This window comes from Natrix helvetica (assembly GCF_964273705.1).
Source record: "Natrix helvetica genome assembly, chromosome: 4".
Classification (NCBI taxonomy): Eukaryota; Metazoa; Chordata; class Lepidosauria; order Squamata; family Natricidae; genus Natrix; species Natrix helvetica.
The window spans coordinates 41,263,054-41,281,529 of NC_138550.1; the positions used below are offsets into that span (position 1 = coordinate 41,263,054).

The following is an 18,476-nucleotide window of genomic DNA, read 5'->3' on the forward strand; positions in this document are numbered from 1 at the left end:
GCTGTGTTGCGCTGTCGCAGCAGCACAACACAACAGCCATGAAGCAACCACATTCATGAGCAGCCACCCGGCAAACCCCCTTTCCAGCCGGGCACAGTGCCATTCACTGACCTAGGGGTATCGGCAAGCCGTGTGAATGCCTGTTTGCCGCCCCCGGCTCCCGCGGCTTGGCACCTTCGAAATGTTAGTGAAAGGCGCTCTGCATGGCTGGAGAGGAGGGTTGCATGAGCAGCTGTTCTGCTCCTGCTCGCGTGCCTCCCAGCCTCACGATGCCCTGGCCCATCTCTCTCTGCAGAGTCAGGGCACCTCCGCTGCCACCAGCGGCGCATAGCTTTTTTGGCGGCTTCCAAACCGTGTCTTCCAGCAGTGGCCACTCTGGGCGTACGCTCTATGGCTATGGGCCAGCTGTCGGCAGAGCGTACAACCATAGAGTGTATGCCAGAGTGGCCACTGCCGGAAGACCTGGTTTGGAAGCCGCCGAAAAAGCCATGCAGCGGCAGCGAAGGTGCCCTGGCTCTGCAGAGAGAGCCGGGCCAGGGCATCATGAGGCTGGGAGGCGCATGAGTAGAACCCCCCTCTCCAGCTGTGCAGAATGCCTTTCACTGGCATTTCGAAGGCGCCAAGCCGCGGGAGCTGGGCGGCGGCGAACAGGTGCTCACGCAGCTTGGCGATACCCCTAGGTTAGTGAATGGCACTGTGCCCAGCTGGAAAGGGAGTTTGCAGAGTGGCTGCTCATAAGCGTGGTCGCTTCATGGCTGTTGTGTTGCGCTGCTGTGACAGCGCAACACAGCTATTCACCTCTGAGTCTCTGCCTGGCTCTTTGGGAGCCCGCTTGGAAGAGTGCAGCCGCCCGGTAACCCCAAAACAATAAACCCTCCCCTTATAATAAGGCCCAAGCCATATTTTGTGGGTAAAAAGAAAATAAGACCCTGTCTTGTTTTTGGGGAAACACGGTAGCTCCAAGTTTCACTTTTTAAATACATCATTGATTGACTGATTGATTGATAAATCATTTAGTTAGCAGATGCAGGTGAAAACCTGAAATAAAATCCGATATTCTTATACTGATGTAGAATGATTTATCTTAATTGTTAGTGCATCAAATAATCTGTTCATTCATTCTTCCATTATTTACAGATTTGCTAATTTAGTTTATCAAAAAAAAGGTAATTTGAGCAGCCGTTGGCAAGAAAGATGTTCATATAAGTGAATGTAAAAAACAGTAGAATAATAGCCCTTTTATTGTTCTTCTCTTCATAATTGCCAATATAGAATTGAATCCTTGCTTTGACAGTGGCTTTAGCTATGGCATCTACCTGTGAATTTAATTTAAACTTTTAGTGTTGTATGTATATCAGGGTGGTTAAAATGTTTTCCATTTTATAAGCCATAAGCCAAAGTTTAGTTCAATATTGGCTTTATAGTATTCTTTTGTTCTCTTTCCCTTTTATTTTCTTCTTCTCCTGACTTTCGTTTTGTTCTCTTTGTAACTGGCATTTCACATCTTCCTCTTTCACCTGAACTAACTCCCCTCTGGTACTACTTAGAAAAGGAATTCATGCGGTCTTCCATTTCTACATTATTGTACCACCATCTGGTCAGAAGCCCCTTAGAACTTTCTGTGAGCGTTACTGTTGCAAATGAAGTTTATTTTTACATTTTTGATATCCAAAAAATACTCTTCAGCTGAAAGTGTTCTAGCACAAAAATGATTAGCAAGAATGCTGTAAGAGATTTTGTTTGACTGAAAAGAAAATGTAGTTCTTTAGAGAAAGTTTTATAGAAAATGATTTGGCAGCACAAGTATATATAAACCTGACTAGTGTGAATATGTTATATCAAAGATAGAATCATTTTTTTATTTATAGTAAAATTGGAATATTCTTCAAATGTTTTCGATTATAACTTCCAAAATTTCTTGATAATTGGTTGGGTGATGACCCAGCCCAATACTCAGTTCATTTTACCCAACACAATTTGAGCCAGAGAAAAATTGGGGTTCAATGCTATTTCTATTAGAAATAGAAACTTTCTGTGCAGAAATAATGCTTGGGATTCAAGTCCAAATCAAGCATGTTTGCTGATATTTAACAAGCTGTTTTATACCATTAAACCATATACCGTATGCACATTATAATTTCCTGATAGTTCATCATTTGTTCTTGATTTATTGAAGATTTGAACAATTTAGGCTAACAACCCATAATAAGCAAGAAGGGGAATTACTTAGCTAAGCTCTCTAGTTCTGGGTGTGTTTTTCAACACATTAATGATGAACATTTTACCTCTGCACCTTCACCTGGGCATTCTTGACCACAGCTTAAGATAAATGCCATTTTACCTTCCTTGTTCCAGTAATCAGCTCACTTGCAAAAAAAAATCAGCAATTACAAAGCCACAGTGGTCAGCTATACTAACACTTCCTTTAATTGGAGCATTTGATCAGCTCCTTTAGCTTCCTCTGGTAAGTGTTAAAGTAGGTATTAGCTAACTGCTGATTTGATATAACAATGGCTATATCAAGTAAAACATAGAATGTTTAAGATGGATTAGCTCTGGTTGATGCTAATTCATGATGCTTGCAAAAGCGCATTAACAGTTTGCTAGCAGGTTTATAGCATAGGACCTCAGGAGCTTATTGCTATTGGAATCCAAAACATCTGATAAGCCTCAGGTTGCCTCGTCATGTTACAAAATATACTGCCTTGCTTTAGGGCATTTAAATTTATGTTCACAGTTACTGAAAACCTACATAATGGGGAGTATTATTTACTGTACATTGGACATGCATCTTTTTTTCTTTACAGTTAATCACAGTTTCTATATATTAAAGGTTTCATAGACTTTTTTTCTGATTGTTTTTTATATAAACGGAATACCTTAATATTCATATCAAATGTTCATTACTCTTTTCAGTGCCTTTACTAAGCTATGTTTTACCCTGTGTTGCTGTTGTCCTATGTTGTGGTCCTTTTTGAATGGTGATGTCCTCTTTTTGGCCCATCAGTCAGTAGTTTTGGTAGGAATTGTTTATTTAGAATAAATGAATAAATAAATCATAGCAGTTATTTCTAGTCTTTTGATGTATTCAGTAGATAAATCCATACAAACTTTTTACTTATGTAACAATCCAAAATTTTGAAGTAGAGAACATTGCTTATAAAAACTCTTTTAAGATAGTATACAATTTAATTCTTGAATTGATATAATCTAAATTGGTATAGTTCTTCAATGCGTTAGCAAAGTAGCTAGCAAATTATTATTTTGCAGAAAATTAGTATCTAATTGCACCACGTATATAGTTTTTGTGCTTTCCTATGCATAAGAAAGATGAAAGAGGAAACAAAAACATAGCTTTTGGAGATGAAGTTAAAATACAGGAAGAGACAGAATTGTTAATACATGTAGTATGTTCAAAACAATTCTCAAATAATAATTTCTTAACATTAGTCTAAGCTTATTAGCTCTTTCATGTTTGTATAGGGCTGTGACACAGTTTCATTGGTTTGTATGTGTGTATGTGTATGTATTGTTTGTTCTGTTTCTTTTAGATATGGATATCAACGTTCGACTAGAAACAGAGAAGCGGACATACATCGTCGGTGAACCTGTGGAGTTTAGATGCATTTTGGAAGTACAAAATGCTGCAAAGAGGTATTTCTCCATCTCTTGGGCCTTCAATAGTTCTCTCATTGCTACTTTTGGTGCTAATGCTGTGCCAGTTCTTAACAATGAGTTTGCCCAGAGAGAAGCCTTGGGACAACTGAAAGTAGCCAAAGAGAGTGACAGCATCTATATCCTAAAAATCTACCGACTCCGATTGGAAGACAGCGGCAAATATAACTGTCGGGTGACAGAGCGATTGAAGACGACAACTGGTGAATTTATTGATGGAGAAAGCAAACGGCCAAAGAACACACCTATTACAGTGCTGCCGCTTAGTAAGCATACATCTTCTTTGCTTCTATTGATTGTGTGGGTTTCTGGGACCTGGGCAGGTTTATGATGATTATGACACAAGCAGCTAATGGGTAGATTTCTTTGCTTTGGTTGAGAACAGTCTGTAGAGGATCTTAGGTTCATTGAACTGAAAAAAATGTACATGCCACTTTGCCCACAAAGCTCCAAGCATTTTATAGCAAATAAATTCATAAATCGGGTAGACATCGCTTAGCAACCACACATTCAATAACCATTCAAAGTTACCCAGGACTGTGAATGAGAAGACTTATGGCTAGTCTTTAAAGTTGTAACTATAACAGTATCCCATCAGTCATGTAATCACAATTTGGATACTTGGCACCTGGTGTGCAATTATAACAGTCACAGCATCCTGCAGTTACAAGATTGCTATTTCTGACTTTCACTACCAGCTTCCCACAAGCCAAGTTAATGGGGAAATCGGTAAGAATTAGCATAATGACATAACATTCAATGTTCATGCATGAATAACAGAGTTGGAAGGGGCCTTGAAGGTCTTCTAGTCTAACTCCCTGCTCAAGCATGAAAGCCTACAACATTTCAGACAATGGTTGTCCAAATGTGTCTTAAAAATCTCTAGTGTTGGAGCCCCCACAACTTCCAGAGGCAAGTTGCTCCACTGATTATAATTGTTCTAACTGTCAGGAATTTTTTCTTTAGTTTTATGTTGGTTCTCTCATTGATTAATTTCCATCCATTGCTTCTTGTCCTACCTTCAGGTTCTTTGGAGAATTGGTTCGCCGCCGCCCCCTTTCTTTGTGGCAGCGCCTTAAATATTGGAATACTGCTATCATGTCACCCCTAGTCCTTTTCAACCCTACGTCCTTTAAACTAGAATACCCAATTCTTGCAACCATTCTTCATATATTTTAGCCTCCAGTCCCCTAATCATCTTTGTTGCTCTTCTCTGCATTCTTTCTAGAGTCTCAACATCTTTTTTATATTGTGGCAACCAAAACTGTTTGCAATATTCCAAGTGTGGCCTTACCAAGGCATTATAAAGTAGTATTAACACTTCACATGATCTTGATTCCATCCTTCTGTTAATACAGCCTAGGACTGTGTTGGCTGCAGCACACTGCTGGCTCATATTTAAGTGAATGTCCATTAGAACTCCAAGATCCCTCTCGAGGGATCCCTTAACAACCACACCTGGAATTGCCAAACTGCTGTCCTAGGTCAGTGCAGTTACGTGTTGTTTTTTACAATCCCATTGCTTAGCAATGGAGTTTCTGGTCCTAATAATAGTTGTTAACTGAGGACTACTTGTAGAATAGTGCTTTGTACCATCAAATTACATATTTATTTGCAGAGTGATCTATGCTTCAGAAAAATATTTCAGATTGTAGCATATAAATTTAGTACATGCAAAAAGTATTTCTGTGCCTGCGTGCTATATTATTTTTAAAGAACTGAAGACTTATACTGCCCTTCCAAGCAAATTTTGGAAGCATATCAAAATTGTCTCAGACTTGTGTAATAATGGAAAAAAGTCATCTGAAGTTGTGTGAGTTCCTGAATGCATCTGTTGATCCCTGTCTTAGGGTGTGTTGGACTTGATGAACTATTGGTCTGGTTAAAAAGGTTATTTGTATTCTTAAGGCCTTTATGTTGAGGCTGATTAATTAATTATTTAACTCCCTTTTTCCGTTCCTCTCACATGTCTCCTGAACTTAATTTTTGAAATAGGTATAGAAAAAAATTATCTTTGAAACCTGGACTTAGAATTTGATCCTGTCATAAGCATCATATTTTATTTGGATCCAAATCAGACTTCCCTCTGGTTCCTTTTTTGATGCTGCGGCTTCTTCCCCTGATTATAACAAGGAGATTAGTAATAATACTAAGTTTGATCTTTTCAGAATTTCAGAGAATTTGAAGGCACAATACATGCTTCCCAGAAAACCTTCTTATATTCCAAAAAACTCGTTTCAAAAAATTGCTGTGTTCTATGTATTTCAAGTTGACTTGGACTGACTGTCTTATCCTACCAAACTGCTTTAGAGATTATACGACTTTTATTTTGCTCCTTTCTCATAGCTGATGAAACACTTATAGCAGTAATATAGTATTTCCTTAGATAACAATGGTATTTGTAAGTTGGTCTCACATACACACATTCTTATCTATCTATCTATCTATCTATCATCTATCTATCTATCTATCTATCTATCTATCTATCTATCTATCTATCTATCTATCTATCTATCTATCTATCTATCTATCTATCTATCTATCTATCATCCATCCAGCTATCTAGCAATCTATCTTAAAAATACAGTATCAGTTTTATACAGATTTAATATCTATATATTCACTGATTTATTCAGTCCTGTAAATAATGCTTCTGTAATTACTATAGCCTGAATCTGGATGTTATATGAATGGAAATTGTATCTGATAATTTACAGAAGACAGGCACAAACATTGACAAAGTAAATAAAATGATTAGACTAGAGAGGGAATCATTTTAGAAAATGGTTCGTTTTTTTATTGAAAATTACCCCAGAAGCAGTACACTAATTTCTATACTATCCCATTCTTTCTGAATTCTTCTTTAAAAAGAATACATTTATACAACAGTGACAAACAATAACCAGCTTTTATTATTTTGTTTTATTACACATCCTTCCCTAAAACAGTTGATAAATTTTCTCTCATTGGTAAACAGAACTGAATACTTCTCTTAGCTTCGTTCTTCTTTTCACTTACTCCCCTCTAGCTCACTTTTCAGGTCTATGTTTGCAGTGGAAAAAATAGGATTCCTGCAGGGCAAAAAAAATATGGAGTTTCGAAAAGGGAAGAAATGTCTTTTCTATTGTAACTGGAACATTTTAAAACCCAGTGAACTGTGGAAAAGCAGGGATTGTGCTGACTGGTTTAAACAAGTTCATGCACTTGCCATTCTTAAGTCAAGTAGTTAGGATATTTGTAAAATGGATTATTTTTACCTCAAGTATTTAAAAAGGGAATTCGAAGATGCAGGACAGATATTGCCGTATTCTTTTACTTAATAATAAGAATAAAATAAATCCAAAGATTTATTTTATTAGCTACTTCTTTCCATTACTTCTGATTATTCCCTGATATGTACTACTGGGGGATAATATAAGGATACACAGTTTTAAAAACAAAAAGCTGCTTACAACATTAAAGTGATTTTTTTTTCAATTAGCTCAGTTTTGAAATAATTTTCCAAATATTATCCTCTTATTGTTGGGTCACATGTTGTATTTCTGTAGGAAGAAATATGCATGTATGGGATATCCCACATAGTCCTGATTGTAATCACATATGTTCTCCTTTACTGCAGAAACCAATATTTCAATAGAAGTATCCAACAATGCCACAAACCTTCTAGAAGGGGAGAGCCTGAGATTTGGTTGCACTGTCCGCACTGGGTTTAGACCCCAAAACCGATTATCTGTCACTTGGCAACTTGTGGATAAGCAGAACCGTCGCAGTGACATTATACAACTTGACCGGGATGGAACCCTTCGTCCTGGTCCTTCTTATATCGAGCGCAGTAGCTATGGGGGGATCCAAATGGAGCAGATACGGCCTGGATCCTTCACGCTTGAGATCTTTAACAGCATCAAGGCAGATGAGGGCCATTATGAGTGTCGTATTACAGAATGGACACGTAGGCTGGATGGGGAGTGGCAGATGATTGGAGAGCGGCATAATGGCTCAGCAGTAGCTATCACTGCACTAGGTGAGTATAAAAGTGCCACCAGTTATTACATAACAGTCCTCAGCTTAAGTCAGAGGTACCTTATAAACATTTCCCCAAAACTTTATATTCGGCCTTGGGATGGTTTCAAATATGCTGTTACATTGTGACTGTCAATGTTTTATAAGGGAATTTAAAAGGGAAATTGATTGCATATATGAAAACTAATATTAACCATGATTATAATTGTTTTGACATTAATACCATTTCAGTGAAATCAAATTTAGTTTTCATTCTTGCACGTTCCACTTTTGCAGATTATTGAATAACGTAAGAAACAAGACATTGGTAGAGAAATAGAAGTTAGTGCCAATCAAAAGGGGCTGAAGCATATTTAAAATATGCAAAAGCCAAATAAGATTTGGAAGTGGCTTAGACAGATATTTCCCCAATTCACTGAAGTATTGGTAGACAGAGGAAATACAACATAATTGGAGTTGCAAGATTCTGTTATTGTAGCCAGTCTCAATACAAGCAGTTTTAGCCTTCCTGTGGAGTTGATTTCTTGGATCTGCTCTACCTAGAATGGCTAATAACCTCCAAGCATGCCTCTTAAAGATCAAGAATGGACTGAAAAGATTGTTCAGCTCTATTATTTATTACTGCATTTAAATCCTCCCTTCCCTCTAAGGAGTTTAAGGCAACATATATAACAATCTTTCATTTTATTGTTAAAACAATAAATGTCCCCAAATCCTTTAGTAATTGTATAGGTTGTTAATGCAAAATGCTATGTTGTCATTTTTGCATCATCTATTTTAATCTTCTGGGGACAATAACTCGGTCAACCTTCATTTTTCTCTTTTTATGCCCCAACAATGTATACATTATTCTTAAATGCTTAAAATAGTTGTTTCAGATAAGAAGCTCTGAAGCCCCCCCCCCCAAAAAAAAATGTTATAATAACTCCTGGTTCTTTTAAGCACATATATCACAATTGCTTGCTAGTGTACATGGGGAAAGAGATGGAAATTTATCTTAAAATAGATAATAGTCTATTTATTCTGGTATGTTTAACCATCTTATTTTCTGTGGCAGATAGGGCCAGGTTTGTTGGTCATGAACTTTCTTGAGTGGTAGTAGAATTCTCCTTGTCATGTGTTGGTGATTATGGAATTTGTATAAAAGTCGTGTTTTAAAAATTATTTAAATGATATCTTCTTGTAAAAATCTAAGTTAGATTCTCTGTCTATTCTTAGGAGATTTTGCATTTGTAGATCAGGCCTTCTTGCAGGTGTGAAAGGTCATAATTCCCAACCCATGTTTCTCTTGTAATGGTAGGACAGATGATAGAGACAAGTGAGAATTAATAGAAGATACTGATGGTGAATCCTTGTTCCATATGCTGGTTTTCCTTGGCCTTAATCTCCAATGCTAACTTTTGATTCCTAGACAGGCATAGAAAAACTGGGAAGCTGGGCTGTCTAGCATTTGCACAAGCTCACAGGGATTGTAAGAGTCTTAAGTCACCTTCCCCCCTTTTTTATCCTGTTTCTTTGTAAACACTTGTATTGGAATGACTTCTGTGTTACTGTGCTGTCCAAAATTAGTTCAGTTGTTAATATTTATAAATCCTCATTACTTGATGGACAACAGAATTGTTCATCAGTAACTTTCTTTTATTTCAGGTAAGCTCATGCTCCGTTATCATTTTTCCTGTCATCATTGTTGTTATCATTAATATCTAGCATCTCATTTCTGCCAGTCTTTTTTCCTGTTGTCTTATATCTTTTTCAGCTATCAGGGTCTTTTTCAAATTTGCTTCTGCATTCTATGGTTGAAAAAATTATGCTTATGCTACATTGTTGGTGTTTCTAGTCTGTTTTCTGCCTTTACCTTACTTAATATTGAGAGTTTTTTTCTTGCTGTCCAATAATTACTGCCATGCTCTATTTCCAACAGTTTTCTCCAGAACCAATTTAAAGGAAACAGTTTTTCTTTATCCAGATTTTCTGATAGTCTGACTTTTGCAACCATTTGTTATGTCTTGGAAGACGTGACTTTAATAACATATAACTTGATAGTGTTTTGTACAAACGATTGTTTTATTTATATCTGTGTCACCTTTGCCTCAAAAAAAAAAGTTTTATATATTTTACTAATATAAAATCATGATTCCTGTGCATTTTTGAGACCAGGAAAAAAGCTGTTATTTCTACTATTATCTCACTCCTATACATTAGGTTGGTTTTGTTTGTTTTTAATACCAAGCATCAGACCGTATTTTGCATTCTCATCTTTCATATTCAGCAAAAGGTTACATAAGTTTTCTTCACATTCAGCTACCAAAACAGTCTCAACCTGAGTTGGTTAAATTTTATTAATTTATTTTATCAATTTTAATTTCAAAAAGTTATCTCCAAATTAAGTATCATTCCAAAATGAGTTTTCTCCTGTGCATGGGAATTATCAAGTCTATACTATGCTATTTTATCAATAAATTACATTTTTTAAAGCTAGCAAGATTGGCTGGCAATTGAGAATATATCCTGTTGCCCAGGGAGGAAGATGTTAAGGCAGAGGATAAAAAAATAAATATTGTTAATTAAAGCTCAGATTCCAAAATAGCTGGAGAGGCGAAAGATAATATGATATACTATTAAGGAATTTCTAATGAAGTGATGCCTTGGTTCCTAGAGAGACATAAGGAAATTACCATACCATAGGGCAGTGATGGCGAACCTACGGCACCCGTGCCACAGGTGGCACACTGAGCCATTTGTCAGGGCACACTCCGAAGGCGTCAGGGAAACCTCCGGACGGTCCCTGAAGCCTTTGGAGCGCTCAAAACGACCCTCTGAGCAAACCGGAAGTCACTTCTGGTTTACACGGAGGGTCATTTTGAGCGCTCCGAAGGCATCAGGGAAGCCTCCGGACGATCCCTGAAGCCTCCGGAGGGCCTCCGGGGGGGCGGGGGAGGCTTTTTTCGCCCTCCCCAGGCTCCTATAAAGCCTCTGGAGCCTGGGGAGGGCAAAAAAAGCATGTACAAATGGGGAGAGCGCCTGTTGTGCGTGCATGTGCACTGGGGGGTCGCGCATTGCTTTATGGGTGCGGCACGCCTGCACACGACCCCCCTGCGCTCCCCCCACTTGTGGCATGCGAGCCAAAAAAGGTTCGCCATCGCTGCCATAGGATTTTCCAGAAAAGTTAAACTCATAACTGGGAGAGAAACAAATGTTTATGCTTATTTTGTATCTAGCTCTACTTCGGGTGAATGAAGACTGTCTTGTTCAGTTACCACTCACAGTTATAACAACACTGAAAAATTAAGTTTACAACTGTGAAGGATCAGCCATTTTCACAACCGGCTTCCAACACAGTCAATGGGGAAGCTGGCATGATATTGCAAGTTGTGGTCATGCGACCACAATGAGAAACGGTAAATTGCTTAACTACAGCAGTCGATAAGTCTGGTGCAGTCACAGCAACAAAGTTGCCACCCTCATTTGTGGTTCGTAAGGGAGGACTTACGTGTAATATGTACTTTCTAGCATAAAGCAAGCAGCACAATTCAATCAGTAAGCACGAAAAAATCAGATATTTCAAATTCTGTGTTTCAATACAAAGTGCAAACAGAGGAATTGCCACTTTAAACTTTATTTTTAATTGAGAGGTCTATTACAAGGTCGTAAAAAGAGAGTTTATTAAATAAGCAAAAGCCATTCCTGTAACCTGTTGGGGAAGCATAATTCTTTCACATTATAAAACTGATTCTTGGCTTCAGCTTGAGGCACTAATGTGTGAAGGAATTTAAGTCTTTTTCTGTACTAAAAAGTGCCTCTTAAATGTGAGTTTTCAACAATTGCATCAGAAATCTAAGTCCAGTATTATTTCTGATTGTCTACTATAGTCAAAGAGAAGGAAAATGTTAGTTTTTCCTTCCTCGTTTAATCTCTTTTTTGCCTGTAAATTCTTAAATACATTCCAAAAAGGCTTTAATGCCAAAATTTGAACTATTATTTTTGTAATTACATAAACTGGAACTCTGCTATAATGATGCCCTCAAGGATTAGAATCCTTGAGATACTTGATTGATGTACGTGTACAAAAGTTCTTTTGCAGTTCTGGAGCAACCATCTAAGAACAAGATAAGATAACCTTTACTTATCTCACTTTTTTCTGTGAACACACTGGCACACATTAAAAAATGACATTCTGATTCCCAGTCTCAAAAGTGTGTGTGTGGGGGGGAATCGGAATTTCATTTTTATATATATACACACACACACATACATACATACATATGCTACACACACACACATTAATCACATACCATTTAGAATACATAGCAGAAAAAACAGTCTTGAAAGTTAACAAGGGTGTTACTATACAGCTATTTCAGAATCTAGTTCTGCTTCAGATACTGTGAAGCCTCCTCCCAGAAGGTAACAAAGAAAACCAGTCATGGAGAGGATGTGTAGTGTCCCAGACCATACTGCAGACCCTGGTCAAGCATCACTTGTATGCTATGTCCTCAATAGAGGGAAGTGAACTTCCAATAATCTATTCTGTTATCCTCACCATTCTGCACTCTCTGTTCCTGTCTGAAATAGTAATACCTCCAAAGCACATAGTAATTCAATTCGACAGGATACTTTTCATCATCCCTCTATAGAAAGTGGTAAGGATACAGGAAAGATCATATGACGCAGAAATGCAGGTGCTGTTGTGCCCACTTTACTAGTGACTTACTGTTGAGCGACCAAGCTAACCTCATCAGCTGTATACCCCAAAACATGATGCTACTAATCACCTCCACAATTGAATGTTGTACAGAGGTGCATGACTGCGCCTGTCTTTTCTGAAATTGAAGATGATCACTTTTATTTTTCCTACATTTTAAAGCAGGCTGTTTTTATTCCACCAGTTCATCAAACTCTATATATTTCAATATATATTCAATATACTCAAGAGTTCTGTTAAAAGATTTCATAGTATCTACAGGCCTGAGTGACGTATTAGAGAACATTGTAGACAATAAATAACAATATTGGAGATTTGTTTTTTGATTCAAGCAACATATCTAGAAGTACAATACAGTTTTATAAGTAACAAGACAAAGTTTCATTTTCAATGTACACTTCAGTGTACTTGGAAACAAAATATATATTTTGCTTGATCACAGATCATTTGAAAAAAGTTAAGTAAGAAGCACGATTCAATTTAACACTACCAGCTCAATTTTTCTCCTTAAATTTCAGGAATTATTTTCTGTAATACTAGAAATCATCTTTTCCTATTGGAGTTTTGATACGTTAACTGAGAAAAATACTGCTTACAGCAATTTTCTGTGAATTTTAGTTAGGAAATTAGTTGTTTCTTTGCATATATAGGTTAATTTAGGTTTATTAATGTTTTAAGTGGTGTTTTAATATTGTATTTTTTTTTTGGCAGATGCTGGTTTTGCAGTTACAGCCATCTCTCGCACACCTGGAGTGACCTATAATGAATCATTTGACCTACAATGCATTATCAAGCCACACTATCCTTCATGGGTGCCGGTATCTGTGACTTGGCGTTTTCAACCAGCTGGCAGCACTGAATTTCATGATTTGGTCACATTTACTCGTGATGGAGGAGTTCAATGGGGCGATAGATATGTTGGATTCCGAACCCGAACAGCAATTGAGAAAGCAGAGTCCAGCAACAATGTACGCCTGAGCATTAGCAGGGCCAGTGACACAGAAGCAGGCAAATACCAATGTGTGGCCGAGCTGTGGCGCAAGAACTACAATAGCAGCTGGACCCGATTGGCAGATAGAACCTCCAACCTGTTGGAGATCAGGGTCTTACGACCTAGTAAGTATGTTGGCGGCATTGCCAAGGATTTAATGGGAGGGTTTAAGGATGAAAACTTGACATTCTAGAGCCTGAAATTACTCATCATTTATAAGATTTCCGTTTCTAAATGTTTTTTTCCTCCTTTGGATCAATGGAAGATGGCAGTTTTTAAATTTCTTGATTCTGCCTTAAATCTATGTGTTCTCAAGAGTGTGCATATTGTCAGAAATGTAACAGAAATCTGTTTCAGATTCCATGAAGTTACCATAAAAGAGAAGTAGTCACTTTCTTCTTTGTGAGTAAATAGTACGGTGGTTATGGGTACCAGAGCACTGCTGGAGTTAGCAGAGAAATTTTGCCTAAACAAAAAATAAACATTCAAAAGAATTGAATTATATTCTTAGTTCACAGTTGTTTATCAACTTTTGCTGTAGTGTGTCTCTCAGATCCAGGTTTTTTTAAATAAAAGGATCCCTTAATGTAAAACTGAAGACAAATTATTGAGTACCGATGGTGTTGGCTTATGTCCATTTATTTAGTAACTATTCAAAGTTAATTCAAAGTCTGAAAAAAATAGACTTATGACAAGTTCTTGAAGTTCTGGCTGTTGCAAAACCCCTGCAGTCACATGATTATAATCAGATGCTCAGGTGGCTGTCTTGCATTTATAGCATCAAGCTGTGATCATGTGATTTATTGGAATTTGTGACCTTCCCTACCACCTTCCCAGAAACAAACTCATTAGGGAAACTGGCAAGTAAGATTTCAAATCGCTTTTGCTAAGAAGTCTGGGATCTTGTATTCTGTAATATCCCTCCTGCCCACCCGTAGCCTACGTTGGTTCTCCCATGCCTCCTCCAACCCACCCATGGCTCCTGCCAGCCCACCTGCACTCCATAGTGCCTGCTTCCACACCCCTACTTCTTGCCTGAGATGCTCGTCTCTTCCCATTTAATGATCTATGCAGTGTTGGATTATGGCAGCAATTAGGACTGCCATATTTGCTGTCATTATGTATGATTGCATTATTTATGTTCGCATTGTTTAGCAACAGCAATCTTGGTCCCAGTTGCCATTGTTACTCAAGGACTACCTATACATACATACATTTATTTATGAATACATGTATTTCATGCATCTTATTTTTGCATCAAGTGGGCATTACATTATGATTAAAAAATTATCTTCCTTAAAAAGTCTGAAAAACTTATTTCAGAAAACATATTGAGACCATTTTATAGTCATAAAAAAGCATTGCTATACAGATTCCTTATAGAACTTTACTTGAAAAAAGAATATACAAGATCACATTTGAATGGTCCCTATATAAAAGCATAAATCAAGAAAAACAATTCCTTGCATGTGGAATAATTTAGACTGAAATTAGTGTTTGGAATTACATGTAGAAAGAATCTGTATGTTTACAACAATGTAAACAAGTAAGATTATAGGGTAACATTGTAGTTATTATACTCAATAAGAATGCACAAGTATGTCATTCAAGAAGAGATTTCTTCGGGCATAAATTGTTGGCTAAATTCCAACATCAGTGAGTAATTCTATTTAGCTCATTCCATCTCATTTAAGTTGGATAATGTTTTAGTGAATTATTTCTACTATAGTAGTCTTATATCTGTGTCTCAGACTCATGTCTGTCTGGAACGTATCATTTTTGTCCTTTAGTTGAAAAAAATAAATGTTTTACTTCAGTATTTGTTCAGTATGTAATTCCGATAAGATGTCGTTATCTTCTATTTATACATCATTTTCAGTCTCCTTAGAAGCACCTAAGAAGGGTTGGATGTTAAAATCACTGTATAATTTTGAAAATGGGGCTTGATATTAAACTTTTTAAAAAACATAGGCATTTGTCTCTTTAGCTTATCACAGTTTTTATTGCTAGTTGTAGTTGTAATTGGCAAACAATTCTTAAGTTCAATGTGCTGTATTTTGTACAGGGCTATAAATAATGTAGGGCAGTACTTATATCTAGTCAGTTTCAATCCCCAGAGTCCTGAGACATGGCTGAATCCTGTTAGATGCTATAATGTTGCATTACAAAGTGTTGTGCTAGTAAAAGCAGAATCTCAAAGTCTACTGACTATAGATTGACATGACTTTGGTCTTTGAGGGCAGTGAAAAAAGTAATGATGGTGATAGTGCAACTGATGAAGAAAACCTGAAAGAGCAAACAACTACATACAAACAGAGAGTAAATCATTCTAACACTAAAGAGGTTACATAGTCAGCTAATAAAACATTTGCAGAAAAATCACCAAACTCAAAAAAGCACCAAGGACTCCAAAGCAATATATGCTGAGTAGCAATTAGCAAATAGGATATTTTAAGAATGTTAAGACCAACAATTTGTTTTTAGTGTTATAACTAAGTCCATACCATAGTACTTTTTCATGAAAGCTCCCCCATGCCAACCATGGTGTCTTTTTCAGAAGATAAAAGGTTCAGATTCAGTTCTTGTTAAATAAATGGAAATCAGAATGTTTTCTTAATCTACCATATTAATAGATCCTGTTATAACAGGATATGATGAATAGTCTCTATAGAATTGAAATCACAAACAAATGCATCTTGTTAAATATAATATCAGCAATGCAAAAGTCTTTGGCTAATGTTTTTCCCTCTTACCTTAGAGATGGCCACAAAGGCAAAATTGGATGGTTTTACTTCCATTTTTGTAGTGTCTAAATTCAGTGAAATGACTTCACCTTAAATATAATCTAAGGAAACAAATTAAGTATGGTGTAAAATAATGAGCAAGTTAACTATGATACTTCATAACTTTTTTTCTGAATGGAGAATTAAAAAATAGCAACAGGACCATGGAGGTATTCTAGTCCAACTTCCACTAGGTACCTTTTGTCTGTTTGATTAAAATGATAAATGACTTGATTTAAAGCATGTGAAGGTTTTTGATCTCCTGAAAGTAATGCTGTACCGAAAAAATAGTTTCTGTAATATTGAATAATATTCAACTTCACATTTAAATGAGATCACCACTTCTCTCAATAAAGACATCCAAAATGGCTGACATCATTTACTGAAAGCAAAGGAAATTAAATCTTCTTGCTTTCTAGTAAGCCAAACATGCTAATAAAGTAGTCTAAGCTTCCCCAGCTTCATTCTAAAAAATAATAATAATTCTGAAATTATTCAGATAGGATAATGAATTTGGTAGTAGAGGTCATCTTAAGACATGCAGAAAATGTGGAAGAAATTGTAGGATGGCACTTTCCATATTTATTAGTTTTGTTGATTACCTCAGTCTCTTGAAATATATTTTCAAGTTGAGATGCATGACACAAGCTGAAGTAAATATGTCTGTGTGCCTCAAACAAAGACAGCAAGCTTACTTCTGGTCCTACTGTCACATGACATAGGGCTGTGTTGCAGACCACTAAATAGAAATATGTATGCATAACTTCTAACAAACAACCTTACTGACTGATTTGTGCATCTATCAAATTGTTGCATGCTTGTGGTACATTAGTGCAGTTAGGTTTTCAGATATGAGCTGCATTAAGTGCTGAAATGTTAGAAGTAGTTACAAATAAGAAACGTCTTCATTTTGAACTTTGTTGGGCCTTGTTTTTACTTGAATAATGAAGAGACAATGTTAGTTGGTTTTGCATCTATAGATATTCCAGTCCTTTCTATAAATTAAAAAAACCCATAAAGTTCCTTCAGATTGTGAGTAGAAACCAGAATAACAGAGTTGGAAGGGACCAACTGCTGCTCAGGCAGGAAGCCCTATACCCGGGATGGTGAACCTATGGCAGGTGGCACGTGGAGCCATTTGTCAGGGCACGCGAGGGGTTGCCCCTTCAGCTGGCCAGCATGCATGGCCAGCTGACTTCACCTTTTTTTTTCAGGCCATTTTTCACCCTCCCCAGGCTCCAGAGGCTTTATAGGAGCCTGGGGAGGGCGAAGAAAGCCTCCCACGCCCCTCCCTGAAGTCTCCGGAGTGCAAAATACTGGCCCTATGAGAAAACTGGAAGTTTGGGAACAGACTTCCGGTTTGCTCGTAGGATCAGTTTTAGCCTTCAGGAGCCTTCCGGAGGCTTCTCGTAGGGCCATTTTTCATCATCCAGAGCCTTTAGGGAAGCCTCCTGAAGGCCCCTGAAGGCTCCAGAGGGCTAAAACTGTTCCTACGAGCAAACCAGAAGTCCATTCCCAAACTTCCAGTTTGCCCATAGGACCGTTTTTTTGTACTCCGGACGCTTCAGGGAAGCTCCTGAAGCCTCCTGAGGGCCTCTGGGGGGAGCGGGGAGGCTGTTTTCGCCCTCCCCAGTCTCCTATAAAGCCTCTGAATCCTGGGGAGGCGAAAAAAGCATGCAAAAAATGGGAGGGAGCGCTGGTCATGCATGCTGGGGGTCGCACATTGCATTATGGGTGTGGCACACCTACACACGACCCTCCTGCGCTCCCCCCACTTTTGGCACCCGAGCCAAAAAAGGTTCGCCATCACTGCCCTGTACTATTTCAGACACATGCTTGTCCAATCTGTTCTTAAAAACATCCACAACTTCTGGAGACAAGTTGTTCCATTGATTAATTGTTCTAACTGTCAGGAAATTTCTCTTTACTTCTAAGTTGCTTATCTCCTTGATCCATTGGTTCTTTCCTGCCTTTCGTAGCTTTGGAGAATACATTGGCTCCCTCTTCTTAGATATTGGAACACTGCTATCATGTCACCTCTAATCCTTATTTTCATTAAACTAGACATACCCAATTCCTGCAACCGGTCTTTATATATATTTAACCTCCAGTTCCCTAATAATCTTTGTTGTTCTTCTCTGCCTTCTTTCTAGAGTCTCAACATATTTATTGTGGCAACCAAAATTGGATGCAATATTCCAAGTGTGGCCTTACCTAGGCATTATAAAGCGATATTAATACCATATGTGATCTGATTCTATCCCTCAGTTAATGCAGCCTAGGACTGTATTGGCTTTTTTGGCAG

General features: G+C 37.6%; 1 protein-coding gene across 1 annotated transcript in view; it reads left to right on the top strand.

The window, feature by feature from the left end:
• Positions 1–18,476, top strand: part of IGSF3 (immunoglobulin superfamily member 3) — a 118,582-nt gene that overhangs the window by 68,382 nt on the left and 31,724 nt on the right. The window contains exons 5-7 of the mRNA XM_081951257.1: positions 3,552–3,941; positions 7,295–7,696; positions 13,109–13,513. Of these exons, the coding sequence (XP_081807383.1) occupies positions 3,552–3,941; positions 7,295–7,696; positions 13,109–13,513 (1,197 nt within the window). The remainder of the gene's footprint in view (positions 1–3,551; positions 3,942–7,294; positions 7,697–13,108; positions 13,514–18,476) is intronic.